The sequence below is a fragment of the Cervus elaphus genome, chromosome 21 (genome assembly GCF_910594005.1).
Source record: "Cervus elaphus chromosome 21, mCerEla1.1, whole genome shotgun sequence".
NCBI classification, from domain to species: Eukaryota; Metazoa; Chordata; class Mammalia; order Artiodactyla; family Cervidae; genus Cervus; species Cervus elaphus.
In genome coordinates this window covers 30,013,614-30,036,329 of record NC_057835.1, presented here as the reverse complement: position 1 = coordinate 30,036,329, position 22,716 = coordinate 30,013,614, and the positions used below count along the sequence as shown (strand labels likewise).

Below are 22,716 nucleotides of genomic sequence, written 5' to 3'. Positions count from 1 at the left end.
AATATCCTTACGAAGACACAATGTTCAGAAGTCACTAGATGCGTGTTTATTCTTACGCGATGAGTAGGATGCCCTACCAACTGCCCTTTACAACCTGTTTGGGTTCTTCAAAGCAAAACGGGCATGCTGAGACTCAGATCTCATAAAAAGAAGGATTCTATAGCATCCTCCATGTACCATGTTAAATGAGGCCCATCAACTCCATCAGCGATGTCTTCTGTTACTTAACATTGAACTGCATTTTTGCTACAAGGGTACTCTTAAAAGGGAAATTTGTGCTACATAACAGATTTTCACCAAAATACAGTAAATTCCTTCTTGATCTTATCCGGAACTGTGCAAAATGTCAGTGTTCTTTGCCTCACATTGAAAACTGATTTCTTTTAAAAAGCTCTCAGACTAAAACAAACAACATATTTACTGTGATTATTAAGTCCTAAAACTAATAGTAAGTTAGTACATTTCAGTTTGGTTTAGACCAAGTGTGTCATAATACAAGGCTGTGAGCAGGACCAGATCTTGGGAGTTCATGATCATTCTCCATAAACACACGTAAGCGGTCTGAGTCACTGCCCCCTAAGACAAATGATCTTCTGTTACCTCTCCCCGGTCATCTGTGCTACGTGCAAAGTCCATTATCCGGTCAACCTCCACGTAATCTGGATTAAAAAGCTCATCTTCAATCTACACCAAAGGGGAGAAAAAAAAAGTTAAAATGTTTATTTAACTCCTGAGAATACACACTATTTCTCTTTTCATCAGGCGGTACTATTTGGGGTCACAGCAATACAAAATTTATATTTGGCATAGGTCTGTTATATTAATTGAAATGCTATAATTTAGCAAAATCACTCCCCATGAGGAAATCAAGAGTTCTCAGACTTTGTTAACTGGGTCTTTTAATTACTGTGTGAAACCTTTTTACTGTGAGAGAATGTTTAAGAATATTTTAAATCAAGTGTGAAATTACAATTCACTAATGAGCAATCCAAAAGGCTTATGGCACGCAATGCATTTAGCATTCTTGAGACTGCAGTTTGCAAAAAAGATCAGAATTGTGCACAGTTAAGTGCTACTGGAGTCTTACAAGTGTCTGATGCCTTATAGCATCATTTGCAGAATGTTATTCAAAAGCTAAAAAAACACTGAGACCAGTGAATTCCACATTTAAGCGTGAACGGAGTTTATGTTGTTTGGTCACCTTTGCCAATCAGTATTAGTGCCTTATTCGAATACAATCTTGGCGTACATCGAAGTGTTCTCACATGATTTATTTCTATTGAACACAGAGCATTTGGCTAAAAGTACTGAGGATAAAGAAATGAGGCTTTAAACACTGGGTTCTCTAGCTGAGACATTAACAACCTTTACAGAAGTCAAGTAATGCTGCTTGTCTGAAAACTGATCTCACGTAAAAGAAGAGAATTTGGCTCAAAGGGAAGTTACAGACTAAGCCATACTTTAAAGAAGTCAGAGTCAGATAAGTTAGAAAGAAAAAAAAAAAGACACATTACTATGTGTTCCCAGAGATTAATTTATTAGCAACATAACTTCATTAAAATGCTTTGCAAAAACATTAGATACTGTCCGTGTCCCCGGAGTTGCAGGTTGAAGAGCTGCCTGGTCACAGTCGACTTCAGGATAACAAACATTCTCTGGGGTCCTGTGCCCACTTAATGCACCCAGTTTGGATGCTGTGAACTGTGAATCATGAAACAAAACCCAGAAATACCAACAGTGTGTTTCAACTGCCTCAGGTCTTTACCTGGAGTTCATGACTAAGGCAACAAAAACCTCTGAAACATAAATGCATTGGCTTGTCAAAGCTTCTAGATTTAGATGCCCAGTATCTACATATTATTCATGTATAGCATAAACACTAAACCTTTCCACAAACTAGGATTTTATGATAAAAGCTCTAAGGCAACTTATTAGACAGAATCTTTATTAAATCTGAATTAAAATCCTTAGCTTTACTCCTAAACACGTTTATCCTTCAAGCAAGTAATCTATGCCACCACACCTGTGATTTCCAGTCTCAATAATTTTTCTGAATAGAGAGTTTTAGTTGCAGTGGCTTAAAAGGAAGCCTAAGGTGAATCAGAGAAGGCAAAAGTAGTCATAACTAAAAACCTCAAAGCAGCAGAACTGAGGGGTGCCTGAAGCCAGGACCATCTGTAGGACACGACAAACAGGTATGTATGTGAGCACACCTGCACGTGTGTGTGTAAAGGAGCAGGAATTGGTATCCTTCTCTGTTAACCCTCAGATCCTCTTTTCAGACACAAGCTTATGCTCCTTCCATTCAGGACAAAGCTTAAGATTTACTGTTACCAAGTAACCAGGAAGATAATGTATTTCAGCCTTTCACCCACAACAAGTGGGTGTTGTTCAGTCACTAAATCATGTCTGATTATTTGCAACCCCGTGGTCTGTAGCACACCAGGCTCCCCTGTCCTTCACTGTCTCTCGGAGTTTGCTCAAACTCATGTCCATTGAGTCAGTGATGCTATCCAACCATCTAATTCTCTGTTGCCCCCTTTTCCTCTTGCCCTCAATCTTTCCCGGCATCAGGGTCTTTTTCAATGAGTCAGCTCTTTGCATCAGGTGGCCAAGTTTACACTACGCCTTTGGGGGCATGGAGTCAGATTCCAGGAGACCCGAGACTTGTCACCTGAGAGGATAAGTCTGGACTCTATGATATAAAAGTACTGCACACTCATCTGTCTGTGACCTCCTCCCCCATCTCCAACAAAGGGTCGGGGTGTGAAGTTGGTCGTGAAACAGGTAAGATTTTGCATCAGATTTCACACTTTTTTAACAGTTTACATTCTGTTAAACTCCTTCATGGAGAGGGAAATGAATGAGTCAGCCAGGTTAGTCTTTCAACGTGAAGGTTTCTCTTTATCTGCTTGAGGCTGTAAATGAAAGCAAGTGGGTGATCATAGGTCTAGGGGCCCCTGGAGGCAGCCCGCGGGAGCCTTGTTTATGTAACTGACTCCGCTGGAAAAGAACCATGGCTCTTCCTAAACTAGGCAGGCAGTCTTTCCTGCCCTAGACATTACTCAGTCACTCAGTGTTCGCTGCTCAGTCATGTCCGACTCTGCAATCTCATGGGCTGTAGCCCGCCAGGCTCCCCTGTCCATGGGATTCTCCAGGCAAGAACACTGGAGTGGGTGGCCATTCCGTTCTCCAGGGGATCCTCCTGACCCAGGGACTGAACCCAGGTCTCCCACATTAGGGGCAGATTCTTTCACCAGGGAAGCCCTAAATATGGGTATCTTTATCTTAATTGATAATCTAGGATAAAGGGGAGGGAGGTAAAGATATTAGATATTATATCAACTCCTGTACCACAGCGTATCATCTGTGAAAAGAAGGTCAGCAAACTCTCTGACTTTAACAAGAGAAATGTCACACACCTTTCCCAATTGAAATAAACGTTGACATCCTAGAACTTAATACTAACTGTAGTTTTTAATCTCCTTAACCTTTTTTAAGATTTTTTTTTTATGTGGACCATTTTTAAAGTCTTTACTGAATTTGTTACCATGTTGATTCTGTTGTTTATGTTCTGGTTTTTTCACCACAAGACAGTTGGGATCTTAACTCCCTGACCAGGGATCGAACCTGTACTTCCCGCAGCAGAAAGCAAAGCCTTAACTGGACCGCTAAGGAAGTCCCTCACCTGCTACATCTTAATAAGCCTTCTGTCTACTGCTTTTTGCACTGTCTACTAACTGTACTTCACTACAAGATTGAATCATACCACCATATTTCCACATAATCTCAGAAGGACCAGTATCTTCTAGACTAAGCAACAGGAAGAATGAGAAATTTCCTGTTTACAAATTATTTTAGCAATAACCAGTTACCAATATGCAAGCAACAGCACCAAATGAGGCAAACTAGTTTCTCTTAATAATATGCTGATGTGAAATTCAAAATTTAGAACATTTAAAAAATGTAAATACTTTAGAAAATTAACCAGGTTTTCTATACCTCTGACAGGAATTTGTTCTGGCCTTGCTTTGCCTTAAATCGCTTAATCTTTTGCTGAATTCTCTTATCTTTTTCCAGATCTTCTACGGACGCCCATTGACAATGAAGATAAGAGCTAAAAAAATAAAATGATATACTTGAAACAGAAAATAATTGATCTTTATGATACATGTTCATTATCACTCCCCCCCCCCAAAATCAACTACACAGATGATTAACAGAATAACCTGTTTAATTACTTACTCATAGAGGCTGCTGAGCCACATTTCAATATAACCACTAATGGTTAAGAATAAGAGAAAATAATCAATAACAGATACTAAAATTTGCCTTCTGTGCTGGGTCTGCAGTTCTCTTACCCATTTCCCATTAGAAAGAAAGAAAGAAAAAGACCTAATCACAAGCTGTTTTCATAAGTGAATGGATTTTACTCCAATACAAAACAATTAGCACTACAAGGTGGCTTTAATTATGGATTTGTTTTCAGCCTTTTTATCATTAATTGAGAAATAAAAGGTTTCTGTCAAATTTAAAGAATTCAAATTTAAAACAGCAAAGGTAAACCTCATTTCCTCCTTCTAAAACAACTGGGGAGAAAAGGACTGCCCGTAGCTCTAGAACGCCAGTACCCCCAGTCCTCTCATTGACCCCTAGTCCCTCTGCCGGGAGCTCTGAGATGATGCCCCTTGGGGTCCCTTGTGAATTTTCCCCTCTCCAATGCCTGCTCTTCTCTCACTGGCTAGTCTCCTCCTGTGCAGACTCACCACCAGCCTGCTCTGAGCACGTGCTGTGTCTTCTCTGACCTGAACTTGAGTACCCCCACCCCACCTTTCCGTTTTCATCCCCGAGACTCACAGGCATACAGTTAATGTTGTACGGTACCTCTGACATCCTTTCATTCAGTTATTTCAATATCCTTAGGACTATCATCCTCTCCCTACCCCACACCCCTGTAACCTCGCCTGTCTCTTATTTCTCTTTTTAGTGATGACATTTAAAAAAAATGAGGTGCTTTCAAAATCAAGATACTACTACTCTTAGAAATTACGTGGCCAATACAAAAATCTTTCAAAAAATGATTAATGATATGGAAAAGGCTGATGACATTAAATATCATATTTTTATTTATATAACATCTAATATGCATTTTCATAGGTAGGACAGATTTAGTCCTTCTACAGTGGACTGAGGGAGATAAGGATTTTAAATACATATGCCTTGTATAGATATGAATTGATAGATGCCCTATACACGCACGCACGCGCGCGCGCACACACACACACACTCTCTCTCTCTCTCTCAGGGGAAAAAGACTCAATGAAAATGCATCAAAATGCTAGTAACGATCATTCTGGGTGGTAAGACTGTAAATGTTTTTTACTTTTGACTTGTATTTTCCAAATTTTCAATAAATAACATGCAATACTGTTATAACCAAAACCAAATATTGTAAACATCACCTCGTCTAGTTTCCTAATTATTGGATAGAAAAAGGTATGTGAGCACTCAGCACCTTTGTCTTGGCTGAGGTGCACATGCCTTTAAAAGTGCTGCCAGGACGGCCGTGAAGGAGATGCAGGCCCTTCAACAGCTGGTCCAGCCCTGCTCTCCCTCCGGCAAACTGGGCTGAAATTTTGGGCAGTGAAATCAGTTCCAACTAAATGGAGAAAAACCACAGGCTTCTCCACTAGGATCAGAAGCAAGGCAAGGATACCAAGGCAAGGATACGTCCTCTACTATTCAATATCACATTCTAGGCATTGGCCAATGCTGTGAGATAAGAGAAAATAAGAGGAGTGGTAATTGGAAAATAAGAACTCTATTTGCAGATGATATGACTGCATAACTGGAAAACCCTAGAGGATCAATTAGGAAACTAATTCAAATAATAAAATAAAATAATTCAGTTATATAGCAGAATATAAAATTAACAGACAGAAGTCAAATGTCTCCATTTACACAAATAAAACAGAAGAAATAATGATAGTGAAAACCTCTTTTACAGTATTAACAAAGAAAAAATACTTAGTAATAAATTTAATAAGGAACATGTGAAAATTGTATAAGGAAGCATTTAAGATCCTCCTAAAAGACACAGAAAGCATGTTGAACCAAGAAAGACATCCTTGTTTTCAGATAGCAAGACTCAATATCATAAGTCATAAATTTGTAATTTAACACAATGTAAATAAAAATATAAACAACTATTTTAATGGAGTTAGACAAGTGAATGCTGGATTTGTATATAAAAATGAACATGCTAAACATCCAGAAAAACCATAAAAAGGAACTCTCTTAGGGAAAACTCCAATAAACCAGGTAATAAAATATTATAAAGCCTCTGTAAGTAAAATAGTATGCTATAACTTGTGAAGAGACAGATCAAATGATTAGAATAAAGACAGACATGGACCCAATAAATATGTATCTTTAGTTCATGATAAAGGTTGCATCTCAAATCACCAGGGCAAAGATGGACTTTTTAATAATGATGCTGAAACAACAATTTTTGTAAAAGAATAAAATTAAGAGTTATGCTTTACACCATGTACCAAATGAATCAAGAACCTAAACAGAGAAGATAAAAACATGCAAACAGTACAGAAAAAGACAGAAAATTTCTTTTTAGCCAGGGGTAGGAAAAAGATTTCCAACTATGATTCAAAAGTAAGATCTAATAAAAGGAAAGATGAACAAATTTGAATATAAAAAACTTTTTAAAAAAAAGTACAATGCTATACACAACAATAAATGAAGTCAAATGACAACTGAAACTGGGAAAAGACAGCTGCAATATATAATACAGATTAAGGACTAATACCGCATACATATAAAGAACTGTTAAAAACTGAAGGAAGCGCAACAGAAAACTGGGCAAAAGATCCGAACACATAACTGACAGGACAAGATACAAAAATGGTCATTAAACTTACAAAAAGATGTTCTAAATCACTCACAATAAAAGAAAATGCTACTTAAAACCACACTGAAATACAATTTCCCACAAAAAGTAAACAAACACACACACACATACTACATTGGAAATGCTGTGCGGAAATGGGTGATTTCACACAGTATTGGTAGGAATGCAAACAGAACTATTAGACGTTGCAAAATTCCCTAGGAGAACTGCATTTATGTTTGCCTTTTGATCTAGCAATCCCAGTTCTAAAAATTCACCCTGAAGCTATGCTTCCAACAATTCAAAAATATGTGTAGGCATGAAAATATATATTGCAGCATTAGCTGTACTATAACGCAGCAGAAGCCATTTACAAGCCAGCAACATGGGAGATTGGCTGGGTAAGTTACCACGCAGACGCGCAGAGGAGTAACAAGGAATGAGGAAAACCCTACGGACTGATGTTGAGTAACGAAGTACTCGTCGTATTGTGAAAAAAGCAAAGGGCAAATGTGTACTGATGCTGTCCTTTTGTGCTTAAGAAAGAGAGGAAAATAACATATAAAATAAACCAACCTATCAATTTACCTATCTCCATATTCATGCCAAAAATTACAGGAAGGATAAATCTGAGATTAATGAGAAGGTAAGTAGGAATGGGGTGGAAAGGAAGGGAAGATGGCACTTCTTTGGGTATCATCTTGTGTACAATTCTGACTACTGAACCATGTTCAGTATTTCATGAAATACTAACATTGAAAAAAAAGCAAAAAAAAAAAAAAAAAAAATCAACAAGGATGGGGTGGGGCCTAAAATGGATTACAAATACAAACAGAAACTAATGAGCCAAAAGTAGTGTTAGTCACTCAGGTGTGTCCAACTCTTTGTGACCTCATGGACTGTAGCCCACCCGGATCCTCTGCCCATGGGATTCTCCAAGCAAGAATACTGGAGTGGGTTACCATCCCCTCCTCCAGAAGATCTTCCCAACCCAGGGATCAAACCTGGGTCTCCTGCATTGCAGGCAGATTCTTTACCATCTGAGCTACCAGAGAAGCCCATAATGAGACGAACTGAGTATCAAATAAATAACAGCCCACTAAAGCGGGGCAGGAAGGAGAAGGGCTAACCTGAGCAAAAAGCACTTAGAAAAAGCACTTAGACAACAAAAAACACTAACAAATACTGAATGAAGCTAGCAGGCTTCTTTTTTACATAAATATGGTCCAGTAATTCTGAATCCATTTCTTATATATTCCAGGATTAACAAATAAGAAAACATATTATGGATCATAGAAAATATGTTATGGATCATATGTCTACTGTGACAGGTTTCTCACAGTAGAAAACAGAGAGTTATTAATATTAGAAGGGGAAAGAATAGAATGAATCCCGTGGTACTGAAATAAAATTGGAAGTATCACTATAAAGACATTGTTCTTCCTTGTTGGCAGGTAGGTAGGTAGACAGAAATGTGTGGGTATATATAATGAACATTTATGTGTGTGTGTAACATGTATGTGTATATGTCATACATACACGCGTTATCATATAAACACGCATACGGATGCCCTTCCTAAGCCCAGAAGCAATGACTCCCCAGTGGTAATGAACACACCTAGTTAAACCCTGGTTTCTAAGTGCTCTTCTTCAGTAAAAATAACCAAGGCTCCTTAGAGAAAGGACCAATTCCAGGACTTGAGCAGTAAGTTTCGAGATGTGTCTGGAACATCCTCTGGAGCCAGCAACTGAGGAAGTGCTCGAAGAAGGACAGGGACAAGGTAAGTGAGGGAGGAGACAGTCTGATGGGCTTCCACCGGCCAGATTTCGGATCAAGTGAGCAAAGGAAATAATGACATGACAGTAAGGGATTATGACCCCCTGAATCAGGTAAGACTCCACACAGGAATTCTTTGTACTGCTGTTGCAATTTTTCTGTAAATCTGAAATTATGTCAAAATGAAAGTTTAACAAAAAGTTTTCATTTTATGGAAATTTTAACTTCCTTTAGAGCTCTATAACATCAGAGAAGAAAGCTATTTTTTAGCACTCTCATCTCACTGCTTCATCTCACATGACTGATGACTCATCTCCCCGGCTGGCGGCACCTGGTGAGGCACCCCAGGGGCTGGGGTTGGTCACAGGCCAGTTGAGAGGATTTCTGAGAACCAAACACCACGGCCTCGGCACTCCACACTGACAGGGATGGGTGTCTATCTAGTGGAGTTGTTTCTTGGCAAAAGATACTCAAACTTCTTGACTTGGAGTGCGATTGTTTAAATCCATCAGAGAGCCTTCTCTCGGGCTTACTTGGTTATCTCCTTATCACGTCTTTCCATTCACCTTATAAGACTATATGAAACCATGTCATGTGCATACCTGGCATGCATGTAAACTTCTCATGCTCTGAGTATAAAATGATGACGGCATCTGATGTTTACTGAGCATTTTTCATTTCACTGAACTTTTACAGTAACACTGATAAAAGAGACTCCTTCATCTTTTTACCTGGTGGAAGGTTCTGCTCACAAATATCAGAAAGACATCTATCCATTAACACAGTGCCAAATGCGACAGGGGGTGATGACAAAAACCATGAGGCCTGATGCTTTTTTTTTTTGAGGATAGGGTAGATATTCTTAGGCTGTTTTGACAGCTCCCCGAAGCCTCTCTTGAAACCCCAGAATTCACTAATATGACACTTGAGTTCCTGGACTTAAAAAGTTTAAAGTACATTTAACTTTTACATTATTAATAAATATTTTTGTCTCTATTCTCCGATTGTTATTTGGGTTAGAGAATGGCAGCGGTCTTTCCTCGGTAGGATGAATATTGATGCTTCGAACTAGGCTGTCCCATGAGTGTGCTTGGTCCTAGTATCCTGCCTCCATCTATGAGAATCAGGACAACAACTCAGAGTGGTTTGTGACTCAGTTTTTTAAAATTAAGCAATTCAAAGTCACTAAACACAAGTCAGAAATAAAAACAGATCATCAAAACCGTAGCTCGCTACATTTCAAAACGTGAGATGATGTCATGATTTTTCTAGCACTTTCACCCAGGAGCGAGTTCTCATTTGGGCACAGATGACGGCAGGGTACCTGGCCTCACAGAGCAAAATTCATCCTCAGAGCTCAACAGGTATTACTTTCTCTGTTACTGTATGAGTTTTCATCTCTTCTAAAAAGAACTTCTTGGTTATGCACAAAAGCTAGTCAACCTTTACACCAATTACACATTTTATAGAAAAATAAAACTTATCAACTAGCCAAGATACAAAAGTTAGGAGGCAATGGCCTCCACAGCACTGAATAAATCATACCAGAATTTCCCCATTGCCAATTAAAAAAATTCCTGATTACTTTTTAATTTGGTACCTTGAAAATATATTCCCCCATTTTAAAAAAAAAAAAAGTCACAATCTACTTACAAGTTTTTATATTTCACGTAGAACTCCTCAACTTCTACCTCCTCTCCGGATTCCTTCTGCAACAGAGGAAAATTTCAGGCATATACTTGAAAGCATCTACTAGAATGCTCCGAAAGTAATGATTTACTCCCGTGTGGACACACATAAGGCATCGCCGAAGTGGCATGGGCCGTTCCTGGAAGGATGAGCACGTGGTGAGCTGGTGGGAGGCAGTCGGATGAGGACCGGCCAGGCGCTACCCGACCGGCTCCGGCTTCTCAGACATGAATCACTTTAACTCCTCCCTAACCACATGCAGCTTCATTCACAACAACCTGACCCCAAATCTGGCTTTCTGCCAAACCCACAGTGTTAAGTAGACGCCAAGTGTACCATTTTCGCAGGCAGCAGCCAATTAGCAACTGCTCTCCTGAATGCCATATGTATTATTTTTGGCTGCCTCATGGCAACTTTACATTGTGGGTTTTGTAATGTTTTAAAATATTTAAAAGACATTTATTCGTCCATATAGTTAATAACTCTAAACAAGAAACCATATAAAACTAAACCTTGTTCCTAGGCTGTAATTTCAGTGCATCACTATTGAGGGTTTTAGTTTGACTCGATGGTACAATTAAAATCTCTCAGACAAGATGTCTCACACACGTAGCAGCCAAATAAAATTAACACTCCAAATACGATGTTGAGGTGAGGTTAACGTGGTGACCCGTCAGCCAGACCAAGAGTGCAGTGGGCAGATTATATAGAATCTCTCCCTTGATTCTGCCTACCATCATGTCTGCAGAAGACACCGAGTGGATGATATTTTAAGCATCTCTTTCAATATTTTTTTTTCCCTTTTGGTTTTAGGCTGTTAAACAAGTCGTAATATGTAATTTTCTTCTGGAACATTTGATCAGATAAATCAGGGATGTAAAACATAAACACCACTTACAGATGTTGGAAGATTGCTTTTACACTGTTCCGAGAGCACCTGCCTGGAGGGTCGCATTGGCTGCTAAGCGGCCTCAGAGATGCCGCGGAGAAAACTCAGGCAAGTCAGAGCATGACAGAGGATGAACAAAGGAACGGAGACGTCTGCTGGGTGACAGACTGGCACCAGGTCCATTCAAAGACACTGGGGTCGCCCTCAATCCTTAGCCTTCAAACCTCTGTCAGAGACTGCAGACTAACACTATTCTTCAAAACTCTTACACGTATCAGTTAAACTTAAATATCAAGCAGCTTTGCCATCTGCCAAGAGATCCCCAAGGACACTGAGGAATGTGGCCAAAAGCCATTAACACGTGGTCCTACCCTCCCTATAGATCGTCATACTAAGTGCAGTAAGTCAGACAGAGATGGAGAAATACTGGGTGACATCCCTTATAGTGGAATCTAAAAAGAAATGATACGCATGAACTTATTTACAAAACAGAAAGAGACTCACAGACTTAGGAAATGAACTTATGGTTGCCAGGGGGAAGGACTGGGGGAAGGGAGAGTTAGGGAGTTTGGGATGGGTATGTACACAGTGCTATATATAAAATGGATAGCCAACAAGGACCTACTGTATAGCACAGGAAACTCTACTTAATGTTATGTGGCAGCCTGGCTGGGAGGGAAGTTTGGGGGAGAGTGGATACATGTAGATATGGCTGTGTCCCTTTGTTGTTTACCTGAAACTATCACAACACTGTTAGTCAGCTATACCCCAAAACAAAAAGTTAAAAAAATTAATTCAAAAATTAAAAAAAAATCTGGTCCTGCTCTAATGCCTCTATAATGATCATCATCCTAAAACATTTTCTTTTTTAAAAGTATCACCAATTTTATTTATTTTAAAGCTTTTTTTAAATGCAGACTTATTTTTAAATTTTTTTATTGAATTTGTTACAATATTGCTTCTGTTTTAGGTTTCGGGTTTTTTGGCCTCGAGGCCGGTGGGTTCTCAGCTCCCCGACCAGCAATGAAACTCACAATCCTCACTCTGGAAGTCTTAACCACTGGACCACCAGGGAAGTCCCTATAGCAACGGCAGCTTCTTTTTTCTAAAAAAAAAAAAAGTAACTTTATTTATTTACTGTTGGCTGTGTTCAGTCTGCATTGCTGCATGAGTTTTTCTCTAGTTGCGGTGAGCAGGGGCTACTCTCCAATTATGGTGTGCAGGCGTCTCACTGCAGGGGCTTCTCTTGCTGCGGAACACGGGCTCCGGGGTGCGTGGGCTCAGCAGCTGCAGCTCCCGGGCTTTAGAGCACAGGTTCCATGGCTGTGGCGCATGGGTTTAGTGGCTCTGAGGCATGTGGGATCTTCCAGGTTCAGGGATCAAACCTGTGTTTCCTGCGCTGGCAGGCAAATTCTTTACCACTGAGCCACCAAGGATGCCCCTACAGCAGCGTCTTAACCAATGTGCACAGAAAACCATCTGTGTCCCAGATTTTATTTACTTTTATTATTTTTATATCAATTTTTATTGGAGTATAGCTGATTTACAATGTTGTGACATGTCCCAGACATTTTATTTGTCCAAAATGAAATGTTTGCTAGATCCCTTCAGTATACACCAGCAATTACTGTATTGATAAATTCTGGCTGCTTCGAGTCCGACCGTCCCGGACTCACCTTACATTTTTCTAGCCCTAGTATTACCCGGTTCCACACCCACATTTCAGCAATCGTTTCGAGACACATTATCTTGGCATACAACCGGAGATTTCAGCAGAAAGCCAAAGATAAGACAGGGGCCAGCCAAGGAGAATGAGAAGGCAGGAAGAGCCTAGATCTCATGGTGCTTCTCATAGCATATCATGAAATTTAAACCTCGAATGGAATTCAAATGTCTGCCTGCTGTTTTAACTTTTTTGATGTTAACTATATTTCTTTCAATTCTGAAAAAGGTTTCCAAAATGACATACCTTGGAGGCAGTAAAAAGACAAGCTTCGTCCCTTCCCTGCTCTGTCATCTCCTGACTTCACTCTTTCAGAGCCTTACTCCTGTGCTGTCATTCCCATCTCATTCTAAGTGGTCTCACCGACTGGAACTGCCAGGAGGGTCTCAAAGCACACAGGATGATCTCTTGAACAAAGAGGTCATTTTCATTCTGCCTCAGTTCTGCTCCAGAAGGCTCGGACTCTTAAAGGTGTCAGCGCTGTGTCCCTGACTGTCATGTAGACCCATTTTCTTGTTGTGATCAGCTATGCTTCAAGGGGGTGTGCTGCAGGGATCTCAACAAGAGGGTCTTGAGCTCTCTGGAAGCAGGTGTTCAGGTTCCAGACCTCACTGAGCAGCAGCTGGAACAGGTGCAGAACTGTTCTGGGTCCTAGTTCTTTGGGATGTTCTGAACTAGAACTCTGTGATCTGTTCAATGACCATTCTCATGTTGGATCATCTTCCTGCTCCCAGAACTGTAGGTGGATCCTCTTCCCACTCCCAGAACTGTAGGTGGATGCTCTTCCCGCTCCAGAACTGTAGGTGAATCTTTTTCCCGCTCCTAGAACTGTAGGTGGATCGTCTCCCTGCTCCAGAACTGTAGGTGGATCCTCTTCCTGCTCCAGAACTGTAGGTGGATCCTCTTCCTGCTCCAGAACTGTAGGTGAATCCTCTTCCTGCTCCAGAACTGTAGGTGGATCTTTTTCCCGCTCCTAGAACTGTAGGTGGATCCTCTTCCTGCTCCAGAACTGTAGGTGGATCGTCTCCCTGCTCCAGAACTGTAGGTGGATCGTCTCCCTGCTCCAGAACTGTAGGTGGATCGTCTCCCTGCTCCAGAACTGTAGGTGGAGAGCTAGAGAACTGTTTTGCCCTTCATATCATATAAATATGATCATGCTGGCCTCTTCTGTTTTACTTACAGCAAAACAATGAACAAAAGTATGTGAATTCATCAGCTCTCAGGGGCATCCTTTTAATTATTCACTAAATGGCAGTCAGTTTGACCAGACTCTTTGACAGTTGAAAACAGCCCCAGTCCCCTATCTTCACCCTGCAATGTTCAAAACTCTTTCTTCAATGGGCATATCCAATGAACAACTGAGTCAAGGCACCACTATTGTGCATGCACACACACATACACACAAAACACTCAAATTTACTGGGTTAGTCCAAAAGGGCCCTTGGGGTTTTTCCATAATCTTATGGATGGAAAACCCCCACCAACTTTCTGGCCAACCCATTATCTCTAGGATAGTAACTGGAAAATTTGAGAGTGCTCTGAAGTAATTTTACATACTCAGTAGACTAGTTTTGAGAAATGTGTTTATCTTTTTATTAGATGCCTAGAGTAGTCTATCAAAATCCTTATTATTCACATGAAATTGAAAGTTCCAAACATATTAAGCTATACTCGTCCCACTGTTGCCATGAAACAGAACCTTAACCAGGTATAAATCAACTCCTCAGCCAGCTGGATTCTGTAACAGACATTCAGCAAATGATAACCCAAGCCTGAAAGACCTTTCCCAAGCACCCTATTACTAAATTAAGCAATTGCATTGAAGAAACAAAGCTAAACTTTAGGGTGAAAAGGCGGAAATCTTATTCAATAATGCAGAAAAGACTGAGAAAGTGCCTTGATAAAAGTAACAATAAAGAAAAGGTATGAATCCATTCTTACTTCTGGCCCAACGTACTGTGTATTCTATCAGAGGTATCAAATCATGGTTTACTTAGGAAGAAAATAGGACATCACAAACACAGAATTCACTTTCAAAACTATTTTTGACCTTCTGATACAAAAAGGATTTGAATTGTTTTCCCCCAAGGACAGATGGCTCAAGGCAGAAAGGGCTACACTATGACTCCCTGTGCAGAGAGAATTAACCTTTACATAATCCAGAAGTCCATTCTTATACCTATCTCAGTATTCAAATACAAGGGCCACCTATGTTCCTTCCACTGGGTCTCATGCTTGTGCATTTGGGTTTGTTGCTGTTGTTTAGTAGCTTAGTCATGTCCAACACTTTTGCGACCCTGGACTGCAGCCTGCCAGGCTCCCCTGTCCATGGGATTTCCCAGGAAGAATATTAGAGAGGGTTGCCATTTCCTTCTCCAGGGGTCTTCGCAACCCAGGGATTGAACCGGTGTCTCCTGCCTTAGCAGGTGAGTTCTTTACCACTGAGTCACCAAGGAAAACCTAATGTGGGTTCAGAACAACATAAATGCTTGAGCCATCCCCATGTAACATGAGGTGCTGAACTAGGGAAGTTCTGCCAGGTGAGTTCTGGGCGTTTGTATGGCTCCATCATAAGGGATGACCCTTTAGAAGCTACAGGGATGAGGTCAGCAGACTGTAAAAACCATACCTGAGTTCCCACTACGTGTGAGCACTACACAGGGGCAGCTCTGCAGCCCTCAGCCACTTTCCACAGTGCTGCCAGGGGGAGACAAAGGCACCTTCTCACAGCCACGTCTTCAATTATTCATGGTAATAGGAAACAGACCGGCGGGGCCAGTTAGAATCCACAGGAAAATCTCAAATTTCCTTTTGTTTCTATTTGCCACACTTTCCTCCACTGTTACTAAGGATGATAACTAAAGTAACTATTTTGAGAACATTAGCAGTTTAAAAAGTGAGTACCTGCTAATGTTTACAATTTTCTGATGGTTTTTTTATTGCCCTTTATGAAATATCAGTAATCTACAAGCAAGTCAATGAGCTCTATATTTCAAGTCATAACTCAAGGCATATCTCTCCTTCCAGAGAAAATTTCCCATTGCTTTTCTTCATCCTAAAATTCACCAATTCAACAAACACTCTACTACCCTCACATACAATTATAGTGATTTTTAATCTCTGGTGATAAGATGAACCTGGTTATCTCTAAATGGTAGTAATACCTACTCCTAAACTGGGAGTAGCTCTCTTTCAAGGGTAGGAAAGCAAAAAACTAGCCCTAAAGTGGGCAAGACAGAAAGAAAAAGCAATGCCCTCCATCATGTATAGTCTAAGTAGCTCTGAGTAATAGAGCTGATTATAATTTGCAACCCCCAAACCTGCTGACTATGCCTACTGAAGCACTATCAATTGAATGAAAATTAATATATCCCATGCAAACCACAGCCTATTTACTCAAACAAGTCACTTCAATTTGGTGAAAGGGATTACGCTTTATAGTATGTCAAGCATTTACAATCTGCCATATATCTACAATCACAAATTAACAATTCTAGAGTCATTAGGACTAAAAAACCACTTTTCTAATTAGGTTAATAGTGCTCGTTTATGCTTGAACAGGAGTGAAATTTGGTTGAGATCTTAAATTCATCAGAGAGGACATTCTCAAGGTCAAACAGTCACCAGGTAGGTAACTCCATATATCTTCATCCTCACACTCATTTTGAAAATATCTTTTTAACTTTTTATTTTGTATTGGGATATAGCCGAAGAACAATGTCATGATAGTTTCAGGTGAACAGCGAAGAGACTCAGCCACACATATACATTCTGTGTGTGGGATTTTCATCCAGTGACACCCTCAGTTGGTAATGAAATATCCGTTCACTTCACTGCAGTGAGCTGGGCTTGTGTCTCCTTGTCTGACTGAATACTCTGGCTCAGCATCACCCAGCAGAGCTCTCTGCACCATCTTGAAAATACCTTGACATGTTGCTTTTATTTTCATATGAACAAGAATGCTATCTTCTGATAAAAATCTACACCTTAAATAACACAATAGAACAGCAAGAGTACTGGAGCAAAGGCAAAGAAGAATTTACCACTGGTACAATACCATTTCAAGGATCTCTAGAAAGTATTTGAAGAGTTGCTGTTAAGTCACTAAGCTGTGTCCGACTCTTTGTGACCCCCTGAACTGCAGCACACCAGGATTCCCTGTCCTTCACTATCTCCCTGAGTCTGCTCAAACCCATGTCCATTGAGTCGGTGATGCCATGCAACCATCTCATCCTCTGTCGCTCCCTTCTCCTCCTGCCCTCAATCTTTCCCAGCATCACGGTCTTCTCCAAAGAATCAGCTCTTCACATCAGGTGGTCAAAGTACTGGAGCTTCAGCTTCAGCAACAGTCCTTCCAACGAGTATTCAGGCTTGATCTTTAGGATTGACTGGTTTGATCTCCTTGCTGTCCAAGGTATTCTCAAGAGTCTTCTCCAGCAACACAATTTGAAAGCATCAATTCTTTGGTGCTCAGCCTTTCTTATGGTCCAACTCTCACATCTGTACATGCTTCCTGGAAAAACCACAGCTTTGACAATACAGACCTTTGTCGGCAAAGGGGTATCTCTGTTTTTCAATATACTGCCTAGGTTTGTCATAGCTTTTCTTTCAAGGGGCAAGCATCTTTTAATTTTGTGGCTGCAGTCATCATCAGCAGTGATTTTGGAGTCCAAGAAAATAAAATCTGTCACTGTTTCCACTTTTTCCCTATCTATTTACCATGAAGTGATGGGACTGGATGCCATAATCTTCATTTTTTTGAACGCTGAATGTTTTTTTGAATGCTGAGTTTTAAGCCAGCTTTTTCAAAGATTTCACCTTCATCAAGAGGCTCTTAAATATTTCCTATTTGATAAACCCAGGAGCTCACTTTAAATCATGTAATTCCTCCACTCCTCATCTCTCTCACTGGAAGTTACACTTTGTATACACTTTACATTTTTTTTCCCCAGAAAAAAAAGCTTATTTTACATGTCAAAACAATGAGGCTATACTTCCACCCACCTTGAAGGCAAAGAAAAAGAAATAACTGTGCACTTTATGATGATTCAAACCAGAAGACAGACACTTGTATCTAAAGGAGACCATCTCTAGAGATAGACAAACCAAACACAGTTTGCTAGAACATGTAAATGTACCTGGAGGCCTATGTACTTCTTCAAACTAAAGCATTTTCTCAAACTGATGAAAAAGAGGAAAGGTTGACAGGGAGTCTCCATCAATAACAGATGCAGTGTTCCTGGAATTCATGGTCACAGTGTGTGTGCCCCTCAGGGACGAGGGCACCAGGCTAATAAATGATGCTTAGGGCTCACCTTGATGAATCAACATGAATTTCAAATAATTTGGAAGGATAAGGCATATTATCTTCAAAAATTATACTGAAAATAGTTCAGTATTTTACTTCTGCAGTAACAAAAAAAAAAAAACAAAAAAACTAGTGAATATTTCAATTGCAAATGAAAGGACTTCCCTGGCAGTACAGTGGTTAAGACTCTGCACTTGACTCTAGGTGGTGCAGGTTCGATTCCTAGTTAGGGAAACTAGGATCCCAAATACTGCAGGCACAACTCAAACAAACAAACAAAAATGCCCAATCAAACAAACAAAAAAAGAAATCAGAATTCAACTGTATATGAAAAAATGCTGTGAAAAGTATGAGAAAACACCTACTTGCTAAAATGATAAAGAGAGCTTCCAGGGTTGGGGAGCAGGGGCAGGGACCTTCCTAAGAGAGATGACAGGTTCATGTCTATGATTTTATATGAATAATATTTACGAAAAAGGTAGTCTATGAGTCCTATACATTTCTTTTGAGATGTTTTGAGTTCCTGCCTACTCTAAATGGGGTAATAAAGTACTGACTGATACATTTTAATTTCATTTGGGGTTGAATATCCCAAAGATTGATATTGGACTAGTATCAATTAGACAGGATTAGAACCATCAGCAGAAGTTTTATTTTACAATAGTGAAATTTTTAAAAGGAAACTGTAAAACAAAAAATAATTCTGAGTCATACCCACACCACAAGTTCTGATAACTCCACATGGCGCTTACCTGTTTTTTTACTGAACGACTACTCATAATTTTTTCTACCACTGGACCATCTGCATCAACAGATTCCTAAAAAATAAAGCAGAGGGAATAAACGCAAACAGAGAGCATGTCATTCTAAGCTATAAAGGTGAGAAACCATTCCCTTTCGCATCTCCCTCCAAACCCTTTAAATTCATACCCTTTAAATCACTGGGCAGGATCGCCAGTGGGAAATACGATTGAAAAGAACAAAAATCTCCCTCTACAGAAAGGCAAAAAGGAAGATCTGTGTTTATTACTTTGCGATTATGTGGTTTAATTGCGTGGACTAGCATGGGTCCCCAAAGCCAAGGAGCATTCAGAAATTCCAGCTGCCAAGAGAAATGATCTCCGCATGATGGCAAAGACCTGACTTCTCCCTGTCTGGACCCATGGGGTAAATATACTCATCATTCTGTTATTGTAGGCAGCTTTGATCTACGGAGGTCACACAAAACGTTACAGAACAACCAGACAGAGTGCAAATTACCAAATGAAATACAAAACTGCATTTAATATATTTTTCAGTGGGTTACCAGTTTGTTAACTAAAGCACAGTGATGGTAGGAAGAGGACTTTAAAGGGGGGGCGGGGGGGGGAAGATCTTCACAATAATCAACCCTCCATTACTACCCATATTTTATAAGCTCTTTTATCCATCATTTACATTGCATGAAGAATAAAGTATGCCCTGCTGGAGACTACACGGCAGTAATTTCATAAAGGGGTTCTTATGATGCTGAGCAGCAGGAGACAAGCCTGAGTGGCTTATTAAAGTCCCAGAAGCTATACAGCACTGAACTCTCGGAGGGAAATTCAGTCTCCCTGCAGCCCAGCTCTGACTCATCCTCAACAGGGACCATCAATTCCCCAAAACGGTGTCAAATTGTGTATCACAGGCTCGCACTAAAATAATTATTTCAGTGAACAGGGTTTTTTTAAAAACCTACTTCTAAACCACTGATATCCCAAAGTGTGTTCACCAACACGAGATGGATGTTTCCAGCTCAAAGTCTGATGCTTCAAATGAACTTCTCAGATACCAGCTATAAAATCTCCAGCCTACTCTTTGAAATGCAAGTGGGAACCCCCCCGCCCCCCCCCCCGCCCCCCCGCACACCTGGTCGCTCACCTGTGGCTCCGACTGTGAGGTGGTGGAGGGGGAGTCTCTCCCAGCAGCATCCGCGTCGTCGGCCTCCTCATCAGAGATCTTGAACTCCAAGTCCTCGGTGTATCGCTTTCTCTTCACTTGCCTGCTGGACCGTCGCTTCTAAAACAAAAACCCGCCAGGGAGGACTTAGAAAGCTGATGCTCATTTCTGTTTCTTGGAATGGCAAGGGTACATTTATATTATAAAATAACAATGATCTTAAAGAAAAGTCGGTGACTATAACCTTGTAAAGCACACAAGACATCACATTGGCGACAGATATGATGGGAAAGGGGGAAATCTGAAGTCAGACACCTGGCAGGTCAAGGTCCTGCCACTCCCGGCTATGTGGCCTTTAACTGCACAACGGTAGTAACAACACATCTTCCTCCTCATTCAGGCGGTGAGTTGCTCAAAAGTGAAGGCAATACTGAAGTTGGGTGGTAGATATGTTAAGACTTCATTAGGCCATCCTATTTTTGTATATTTAAAAAAATTTTTTTTCCATGATAAAAAGTCTAAAAAAACTGAAGGCATTAGAAGATACTTTGTGACTTATAAAGTTCTATTTAACTACAGTTAGATTATTATCCAAGGTACCAATAAGATTTCAGAGGCCCATTTAAATAGAAGGTGTGCATTTTAATCTTGGTCCTAAAAGAAACAGTTTAAACATTTCTGAAGAGATGAAAGACTGAATGGCAGAATTTATAATGAGCAACTACGATAAGGAACTTTACTTTTAAAATTTTTGACTGCACTGATTAAAATGCAAAGGACTATTAACAGTATTAGTAGGAACGCTGGCAAGATGCTGTCTCATCCAGTGGTCAAAGTAGAACCTAATACACTTTTGCAGGACCAGTGTGGTCAAAATGTAAAACCTGCCCACTCATCCTGGCAAGCAAACTCCTAGGAATCTACAGGATGCCTCCAGAAGACAAATGATTAACTAAAAAGAAAAGCAAGTCACATAACAATTGGTTGCTTACAATTCTAAGATTAGAAAAACCTTGTGTATCTATCTGCATGTGTGGGCCATCAATATATTAACTCCTCCAGAGAAACACACTGCATATCTTGTTTACTTTCCTATGACCCAATGAATATTTGTTTAAAAAAATTAATGTATATGTGCATATTTTCAATAATAGGAAAAAATCTGAAAAGACACAACAAACTGTTAAAACTATTAATTCTGGGGAGTGAAATAAAGGGAACAGAAGGAAAGATTCTGTACTTTTTGTTCAAAACAATTCTAGACTGCTTGACCTTTTTGATATACAAATAGGTTTGTCTGTTAATTAAAAATGGAGATAAATAAGTTTCTCATTAATATGTGTGATAAACTCTAAGCTAACTCTAAAATGACTTGTGTAAGTTTTAAATCACTGACCAAGGCAAGACTATTACAGATGAGCTGGCAAAGCACACAGAATAAAAAGAATACGGAGAAAAGTAACACTGATACAAACTGCTTTCTAAGAGTTATGAAGAAAAACTTTCTGAAGAGCCTTGTGAGTTTTTTAAAGTTGGGACAGTAAGGCAGAGAGAAGCAAATCACCCCACCACATGGACCTCGGGAGGCACTGGCCAGAGACTGACAGGGCCCAAGTCGGGACCACCAAGCTCCAGCACCCGGTACCAGAGAACGGGACCCACCACGTCTTACTGAATGAAGTCTGTCTTCCCCTGCTCTCACAAGGGGGTGGGAGGCCGCTCACACTCTGGTACCGCTCACACACAACTGGTACAAGAGGACCATCAGATGGGTCACTGGGGACTGCGAACTTTTAGCTCTACATCGAGGTGCTGGGGGGAGTGGCGGGAGGCATCCAAATTCTGACTTTCCCCTCTGACCTCCCTCTCCTCTCCAGAATAACCAGTTCCACGTGGAGGTGACACCGAGGCCAGCGGGGGCCCTGCCCCGGCCCATCCTGCCCCACGTCACCTTGTGAGCCCTGGCGCTGCGTGTCCCCATGAGAATGAGCCTGGTCTCTCACTGTGTGACCCTGCATGAGTTATTTTAGGGACCTCAGTTTCCCGATCTGTAGAATAGGGGTAATTGTAGTAGCTACCTCGTAAGTATGCTGTGACGATCACAGGAGGGAATTCACTGGAAGTATTCAAAACGGTGCAAGGCACGTGCCAATGCTAAACGCAGTTAGTAGCGTTACGGTCATCAGTAACTAGCTCCACTTCTGCAAGGAAAGTCAGGAAGCAGTGAGGCTCTAAAGCCAGGCTGCATTACACAGCCTCCTTCCTCTCTTCCCACAGCTCATCTGAAGTAACTGCTCTTCTGCCTCACTTTATCACCTCCCACTTCTGGCTGTCAGTTTCTTTAAGATGTAAGAGCCTATTATCAGGAACAACATTTTAATTTGGTGAGATTTAGCATAATCTCTGTATTTCATTTGATGTATCAATTTCGCTAAATGGAAACGGATTAATCTTTATTTTCATCTTCATGTCATTACTGTAAGGAGAACGTGCTATGGATGACACA

At 40.5% G+C, this 22,716-nt stretch overlaps 1 protein-coding gene across 4 annotated transcripts in view; it reads right to left on the bottom strand.

Annotated features, from left to right (window-relative positions):
* Positions 1-22,716, bottom strand: part of CHD7 (chromodomain helicase DNA binding protein 7) — a 184,731-nt gene that overhangs the window by 46,470 nt on the left and 115,545 nt on the right. For 3 of the 4 annotated variants that reach the window (XM_043879149.1, XM_043879151.1, XM_043879150.1), the window contains exons 5-9: positions 20,193-20,330; positions 19,043-19,108; positions 10,335-10,390; positions 4,003-4,117; positions 601-684 (exon numbers count right to left, since the gene is read on the bottom strand). In XM_043879149.1, the coding sequence (XP_043735084.1) occupies positions 601-684; positions 4,003-4,117; positions 10,335-10,390; positions 19,043-19,108; positions 20,193-20,330 (459 nt within the window). The remainder of the gene's footprint in view (positions 1-600; positions 685-4,002; positions 4,118-10,334; positions 10,391-19,042; positions 19,109-20,192; positions 20,331-22,716) is intronic. The other variant, XM_043879153.1, reaches the window with a different exon arrangement.